This window comes from Vigna angularis, chromosome 4, assembly GCF_016808095.1.
Source record: "Vigna angularis cultivar LongXiaoDou No.4 chromosome 4, ASM1680809v1, whole genome shotgun sequence".
NCBI lineage: Eukaryota > Viridiplantae > Streptophyta > Magnoliopsida > Fabales > Fabaceae > Vigna > Vigna angularis.
Window position 1 is genome coordinate 24330684 of NC_068973.1, and position 8359 is coordinate 24339042.

Sequence of the window (8359 nt, forward strand, 5' to 3'; positions counted from 1 at the left end):
GCAATGAGGTCTTCGTCTAGACCCAAAGAAAAGATCATAAAGTTTGAAATTCCAAGTAGCTACAATTTGTTAACGACCAACGACTAAGTCATCGCTTCCACACACCTTCCACCCTTTTTTTCATCGCCGTGTAAATGGAAACGCATATGCATGTTCTCTTTATATTCTTGCTTCGATTTTTCCTTCCAACAAGTGTCACCACAGCACCTACGTAGAAGCTTAGTACCAACCTTGCACTTTCACCAACATATAAATATTAATATCACACTTTCTTTATTTTCAAATTTCACTGCATGATAAACAGATAGAAACTCCTAGAATCAATGGAAGAGGTAATTAACTCCATTCGACGCGCTTCTGAATTGGTTCAAAACCTTCAACAAGACCTACCCAACTTGGCCAACCAACCAGAGACGCTGTCCCTGTCCATTGATCAGATAACTCAGGCTTTCACTGCTGCCAAGGAACAGCTGTTGCTCATTTCCCGACACACCCAAACGTCGGAATCTCCTCCAATGTTGCTTCATGAAACCACACCCCACCAGCCTCAGATGGATGCTACTCTAATACAGGAGTGGTTAAGGTCTAGTCATACAGTAACCATGGATCAGTTGTTTCAAATGCAACTTGCTTCAATGGCAGCGAGAGAGGTGGAAGATTCAGAGAGAACCATGGGATCTGAAGGAGATCAAGGGCAGGGAATCCACGCATCTTCTTCACGACCACGGAGAAGGTATCTATCGATATCATATGTGTTTCGTCTTTTTAATACTAATCACTTTTAAGAAACTTTAACAACACCCTTTTAAACTGACTGAAATTTCTTAAAACACATTTCATTTTTTGGTTGAGAGATTTCACGAATGTGTAATAAAGATGAGATGAAATACGCGTGTTCAGTAGGAGAGAGGGGGGACTACTGAATGGTATTTATGAAAGAAATTTTGACAGAAGCGGTTAAATGGAGAGGAGTTTAGGACCCTCCTCGTACGAATAACAGATCACTTACAGATACAGTCACCGACAATAATTAAAAGAAAAAGAAGAAGATAAAAGTACAGTAGTGGGAAGCTCTTAGGTTTTTCCAGCTACCAATAAGCTTTAGTTTATGACAGACCGTCCTATCGATTATTGAGAATTGGAGATGAATCTGAATGGGGTGGCTAAAAAAGTAGAAGGAAAGTTTCCAATATCTTTCTTGGTAATTAGGCAACCACTCACAAAGATATCTTATCAGCTACATTGTTGGTTAATAAAGAATAATATGATTTTTGAATAGTAGAGACATGTTTTAGAAAGTAGTTTCTTGGACATTATAGTTTGACTTTATGATGAAGCAGGGAAGCAAATCAAGAGAAGAAGAAAATTCTGGTTCCTGCCCCACAGTTTGGAAACACAGAGATGCCACCGGAGGACGGTTTCACTTGGAGGAAATATGGACAGAAAGAAATACTTGGATCCAAATACCCAAGGTATGGTTGGTAGTGCTATAGATATAATTGCTAAAATAATTACATGTCTTCATCAATGCAACTTATATCAAGGGTATCGGGTCTTTTAGGGTCCTAAGGCTTACCTCTTGATACACAAGACTATTTCTCCTTTCTTAATAATATTTCTTCTACTCTAAACTATCATAATGGCAGAAAATAAAACAAACAATGTACCTGCCAACTTTGACACGGCCAAAACCCCTATATCCTTTCAATCTTGTCAACTTATACACTATTTCTGCTAATTGCTAGTCATAAACAAACCCACAATTGATGCCCTTCCATATTCATTTTGACAGATGTACTTCCCATGCAAACCGTTTCTTTTGTCTGCGCCGTAACCGTTCTTAACTATTTTTCATCCCACATCTACCTTCATTGAGATTTTTTTTTCTCCATCTAAAATTCAAGACTCTTAACAGTTAAATTTTAAGTATAATTCAATTTTATAAAATTAATTTATATATAAGATGATCTTTGAACGCACTTATATATTATAAATTTGTCTTACTTTTAATTAATGAAATGTTTTATATATTTTTATGCAATTTAATAATGATAATATAATAAACTTAACAAACAACAAATCTTCATATATATTATGTTATGTTAAAAAGTATATAAACATCATCTTATAACAAGTTTTTTAAGATCAAGTTTAATATTTACTTCTTAACATAATATCATAATTATAACTATAGTTAGAATTTATATTAATAAAATTTATTATTTGTTAAATCTATTATTTCATCTGATAATGAATTATTATTATATTATTTATTAACATCTAATCTTGCATTTAAGATGTCTATGTTTCAGAGAACATATTGAAAATAACACATCCACTAAAAATAATATCAATTTATAGTATATAAATTAATACCAATCTCATTTTTAAAAGTTGTTTTTATATGTTATATTAAAATATATATATGAAGGAACGCGTCCACACTGTCCCGCATAATGAATAACTGACGGTTGAGGCATTTCATGTCATTTAATTCACGGCTTGTAGTGACCAATTCATAAGCAATTGGTATATGAAGACAAACATTTCTTTTTCTCTTTTACATATCTGTGAACCACAAGAAAGAAAATCACATTGAAAATGCTATGATTGCTGGATGAATGAAGGAATCTTGTTTGGTTGGTATCTTATGATAGCAAGAAAGAGTTTAACTGAAGTTAAATAGATGCATAGATTGTTGTTCTTTTTTGTTGATTGGAAATGGTTCTTGCTTTGTTCCTTGGCAGGAGTTACTACAGATGCACACATCAGAAGTTATACGAATGCCAAGCCAAGAAGATGGTGCAAAGACTTGATCACAATGCTAACATATTTGAGGTAACATACAGAGGGAAACACACATGCCATATGTCCTCCACAGCACCATCGTCAGTTCCCCCACAACATCTTTTGCTCGACATCACACAAAATACTAACACCATTTCCTCTCAATTGTCTCCGTCAGTCAATCTCAGCCTCCATCCCGCTAGTGGCGCCGCCGCCACCACTAGTGGCAGGGCCGGACCCTCCACCTCAAGATACGGTGCTGATTATCCCGTGGTAGATATGGCTGATGCTATGTTCAACTCTGGTAGCAGCAGCGGCAACAACAGCATGGAATTTATCTTCTCTCCCACGGAAGATAAAAGTGATGCAAATTGAAAACAAGAAGAGGTGAATATTGGTTTGGCTTAATATTACATTATGAAGAAAACAGATTTATATAATCTTACTTATTATTTTATAATTTGGCTAATCCAATTATATAATTAGTCAATAATGAATTAATTATATAACTTCAGTGGTGAGTTATTCTAGAAAAAAAAAATTGCATTTTTTCTTTTTCTTTGACTTTTCTCATTTTTCTTCAGATTTTTCTTTTTTATATCAGCCCCGTCTAACTTATCTCATAGTTTTCTGTTTTTTTTTCTTTCATATGTCTATTTTCATTTTGTGCCCTTTCAAATATTTTCATTTTATTGTTTCAGAATCTCAAAAAAGAAATCCTTTTTTTCTATGATGTAAAATTGTATTATTTTCATCTCCGTGGTGGTACGCTATTAAATCATAATGTAATAAACAAAAATATTATGCATTACAGACATAATATTTTTGTCTACCACCCGTGACATAGAGACCGTATTGTAAGAGAACAAATTTATTTAAATTAACATTCTAATTAATTTAAAATATTATGTCGTTTATCGATAATAGTTAGAATATGTTGTCATGTAAATTAGTTGTAATTGTTTTCCATACATCTTCACCAATAATTGAAAAATTAGGATGACAGCAAAGTATTTTTTTTTTCCACGGTTTAAACGTGTAAATGACCCCTATAATACCTTTGTTTATTAGTTTTCGTTTTCAGAATTTCTTTCGTTTTAGTCTGTGTAATATAATATGTAATTTTTTTTATCTACGTAACTATGCCTTCTTACGCGACATCATTTTGTTTTATGACGGGAAACTAGTATAAAAATATCGTATAATGTCATGCATTCAACGTTCAATCACAAAACAACCAACGTTAAAAATGACCGGTAATATTGTTGTAAATAAATTCAATAGCTAGATGTCATTTACAAGTCTCATTCAACGTCTAAAACCAAATGACATCTCACCGTAAACATGTTCGACGTTAAACAGTGACCTGAGTAAACATATAATGTCCGCTTAAGAAACAACAGACATCCAAACCAAAATAAATGAATATTAAACGATTATTTGCTTCCCCTTCCCTACAGTTTCACTTTAAATAGAGTTTCAGATTCTTTGAAAATCCTACACCACCATTCACCAAACTTTTGCTTCACTAGAGAGTTTTCTTAATCAAATTCATTTTGATAACTTGTTGTCTTTGTGTTTCTATTAACTCCTTCAACTTCAAATGAGCAAGACATTTCTTTGACTTTGATTCAGCGTCATTATGAAATGTTTTTTGAAGCTTGAAAGTATGATAGAAACCTAGAGCAAAACATTAACAAATATGGAGTTCAAAATCCTTCTTCATTTTACATAATATGTGGTTCTTTTGTTTGTTCGATTTTCATTCTTTGCCTACATTTTGTTGTAATGTATTTCTTTTGGTTTTATTTTTATTTCTAAACATATGTTTTGTAAAAATGGATTTCTTTTTTAAATCTTCTAAGGTATTTGACGTCAGATTAAGTGATTCTCCAACGTCATATTATATATAGACATGGGCCAATGCCAACGTCCGACATCATTTTGTATATTGTATGATTCAATTTTTAAGTTTCGTAAGGTTTTTTTCACATAATGAATCAGTTAGCTCTGAAATTTGATCGTAAAAAACAATTACAGGAAAACCTAAAAAATGAATACTTCAAATAAATTAAACATTTAGATTCTATTAGATCAAATTATGCAATGGTAGTGATATATATTTCTTAAAACTGTTTCTCCATTAAACATATTGTGAACCATGGTTTGAGTTTTCTAAAGACTTTTCTTTTAGTAAGATTTCTCATCTTCATATAGATGAGCACTGAAGATGAATGTGCACTTTCAAATTCAAGAGGGCAAATTGCAAATGGATCCTAATATGTTCAATGGAGAAACAGTTCTAAACAAAGGTAAGTCATATGCATGGTATTTCTAGACGAGTAATAGATGTCGAAGAATAAGATAAGTCTTGAATAATCAAAGATCACATTTGGGTCAATCATCAAGATTCTTGCAAGAAACCTGAGCTGAAACATTCTGATCATATCTACACTGCTGGTGTACTACTCTGAGGATCAGATTCATCATTTGCAATCAAGTGGATTGTGTTCCTATGTAGGTTAGCCAAGAGGAGAGAATCGTGGTGTTCTTTATTCTGAGTTGGGATTGTAGATGAGAATGACCCTTTTTGGAAAATCAGGATGAAGATTTTCTTGAAATCAGTAGACAAGGCTGTATGGGATGTAGTGATCAATAATGGTCCCTTTGAACCAACAAAAATGGAAAATTGTAAGATAAAGGTTAAGGACATTTTTGAGTAGACCTTAGATGAAAGCAGGAGAGCTCACTATGATGTGAAAGCCAAGAATATCATCTCCTCTACACTTACAATTAACGAGTTCTACAGAATATCCATTTGCACAACAACCAAAGAAATGTGGGACGTTCTTGAGGTTACACATGAAGGAACATATGAGGTGAAGAGAGCAAGAAAGCATTATCTCATCCAGGAGTATGAAATGTTCAGGATGAAGGCTGGTGAGACTATCTTTGATGTTCAGAAGAGGTTCACACATATTGTTAATCATTTCCTTGCATTGGGAAAGACTTTTGATAAAGAACAGATTAATATCAAGATTTTGAAGAGTCTAAATAGAAGTTGGGAGCAAAGGTCACTACCATTTCTGAATCCAGAGATTTAACATCAATGAACATGGCAACGCTGTTTGGAAAGCTAAGAGAGCATGAGCTAGAACTTGGTAGATTGAGAGAGGAAGAAGAAAGTGAACAGAAGCACACTATAGCTCTCAAGATTGTAATCAAAACTGCTTCAAGAAAGCATACTGAGGAACTTGATTCAAAATTTGAAATTCTAGAGTTGGAAGCAACGAACATGATCGTAAAAAGATTCTCAAAGTTTATGAAATCTAGAAATAAAAATGTTTCTAATTTTGCATACAACTCAAGAGGAAACAAGAAGAGAAGTAAAGTTATTGTACCAACATACTATGAATGTGGAAAAGTAGGCCACATTAAACCTGAATGCCATGTTCTAAAGATGAAGCAAAGACTAGATGATAGGACAAGTCAAGACAACAAAAAGAACAATTAGAAGAAGGCCTATATTGCTTGGGAGGACAGTGATTCAAACTACTCTTCAAGTGATGATGATGAAAGCTTAGAAGAAGAGACAAATTGTGCTTGATGGCTGGTTCAGTGTGTTCTAACAGTAGTGAAGTTAGCTTTGATGATGGACCTTTTGAAGACAGGTATTATCAACTTCTTGATGCTTTTGAAGAGTTACATGGTGAAGCAATAAAACTGAAATATCAAATGAATAGATTAAAGAGTGAAAAGAGAGATCTTGAAAACAAAATTGATAATCTTGTAGATGATAATGAGAGCTTGAGAACTGAACTTGAAATTGTTATACAATCTTCTAAGAAGGCTGAAACTAAGGTTAACACAAATGTTAAAGAATGTACACCTTAAGATACGCTTGATAACGGTTTAAAATACTGTTATCTGTGATGTAATTTTGATACTAAATACACCCTTTTTGGCTTAGAAACTTGCATGGACTCATGTTTTTTCATTAAGTTGTGTGAATAAGAGAGTTGAGGTTGAATTTGATGATTTTATGACTAATTCCCTTTGTTTTGATAGAAAATGAGTTAATACAGGAAGCAGAGATGAAGTGCTAAGGATATAGAGCGTAGAAAGGCCTAGAAAAGCACTAGAAGAGGGAACCGCACAAAGCTTGGGCAACCTTCAGGAGGCTTGAGCGTGGAAAAATCGACGCTCGCCCGGCCCGAGTGTCGGACCCCCGAAGCTTGGGCGAAATTGGAGGCTCAAGCCTTCCAGAAATCGACGTCTACCGCCCGGGCGGCCAAATTGGTTGCCCGAGCGTCGCGCGTTGCTGATTCAGCCCAATTTCTGCTCTGTTTCGACTTTTTTAGACCGAGCCCTGTTTCTACTCTTTTCCAACTTTATTTAAAGAACCCAAGCGCTCTAGGTTTTGTATCTCTGGCTGGAGCAACACAATAGCACACTCTTTTACTCTCTGAAGGCGGATTTGGAACACTACAAGAAAAAATTAAATTACATACAGCTAAAATCCGTATATAAGATCAAAAATCCGTATATAACACTTGGTTATATACGGCTTATATACGGATAAAAATCCGTATATAAAACTGTCGTAGATAAATTATATACGGATATATCCGTATATAATTTATATACGGATTTTTCCGTATGTAAATTACATACAGAAAAATCCGTATATAAAATCTGTATATAATTACATACGAAAAAATCCGTATGTAACTTTATGATTTTATAAAAAAAAATTTAAATGATCTCACATCTACACTCAATAACTAAGAATTACATATAATAAGAGTCAAACACAATTGTCAAATTACAAAAAATAGTACAGAATATCTGAGTTTTTATTAAAATGTATATATACAACAATAATAAATACATATAGTTAAAAGTGACTTCAAATAACTAACATAATTAAAGTATATAGTTAAAAGTGTAAAATATATATTTATACAAAGTTCCAAAGTTCTTTGATTCTCTTAAGTTTCCTAATCCCTTCCTTGCTGCTTTAAGCCTCAAGTTTGTCTTGCTGTCTCAGCCTCTCGGATGCATACCAAAACTCTAACGAAAACTCCTTTCTTCTTTGCTGTTCTCTTCCCTGTGTTAGCAAAATGGTAAGAGATCATAAAACAGTATCAATTTCCACACACACACACATATATATATATATATATATATATATATATATATATATATATATATATATATATATATATATATATATATATATATATATATATATATATATATATATATATATATATATATATATAATGTTGTTCATTACATTACGTAACAGAATCAAGCATCAAACCAAAACACAATAGCGTCCATGACCCATTATATATATTCCTACCTAATCAGTTGATATTTTCTCAACCAACTTGCATTAATAATCTCGTAAGTTCATATAGTCATCTAAGCATGATAATCACATCTGAAATGCACTCAAACATACTACAGAGAATTACAACTAAGATACTCATACCAAAATACCACCTACTTCGCATTTAATTGTCAACCAAGACAACCAACCCACAATATAAAACATACATTCCCA

At 33.1% G+C, this 8359-nt stretch overlaps 1 protein-coding gene across 3 annotated transcripts; it reads left to right on the forward strand.

The window, feature by feature from the left end:
* Positions 1–215: 215 nt before the first annotated feature.
* LOC108319744 (WRKY transcription factor 55) lies at positions 216–3876 on the forward strand. 3 transcript variants are annotated; one of them, XM_052875818.1, is made up of 4 exons: positions 216–733; positions 1338–1472; positions 2748–2838; positions 2966–3876. In XM_052875818.1, the coding sequence occupies exons 1-4, from the start codon at positions 324–326 to the stop codon at positions 3062–3064; spliced, it is 735 nt and encodes a 244-aa protein (XP_052731778.1). In that variant the 5' UTR covers positions 216–323; the 3' UTR covers positions 3065–3876. The 3 variants fall into 3 exon arrangements, with proteins under 3 accessions (XP_052731778.1, XP_052731777.1, XP_017406473.2); XM_052875817.1 differs by having other exon boundaries at positions 259–733; positions 2748–3854; XM_017550984.2 differs by having other exon boundaries at positions 261–733; positions 1341–1472; positions 2748–3853.
* Positions 3877–8359: the final 4483 nt, after the last annotated feature.

Bases quoted from the DNA above. Each gene is read 5' to 3' on its own strand.
- LOC108319744 (XM_052875817.1), top strand. From the start codon at position 324: ATGGAAGAGGTAATTAACTCCATTCGACGCGCTTCTGAATTGGTTCAA. The intron at 734-1,337 runs GTATCTATCGAT...TTTATGATGAAG, and splicing joins TCTTCACGACCACGGAGAAG to CAGGGAAGCAAATCAAGAGA. The intron at 1,473-2,747 runs GTATGGTTGGTA...GTTCCTTGGCAG, and splicing joins CTTGGATCCAAATACCCAAG to GAGTTACTACAGATGCACAC.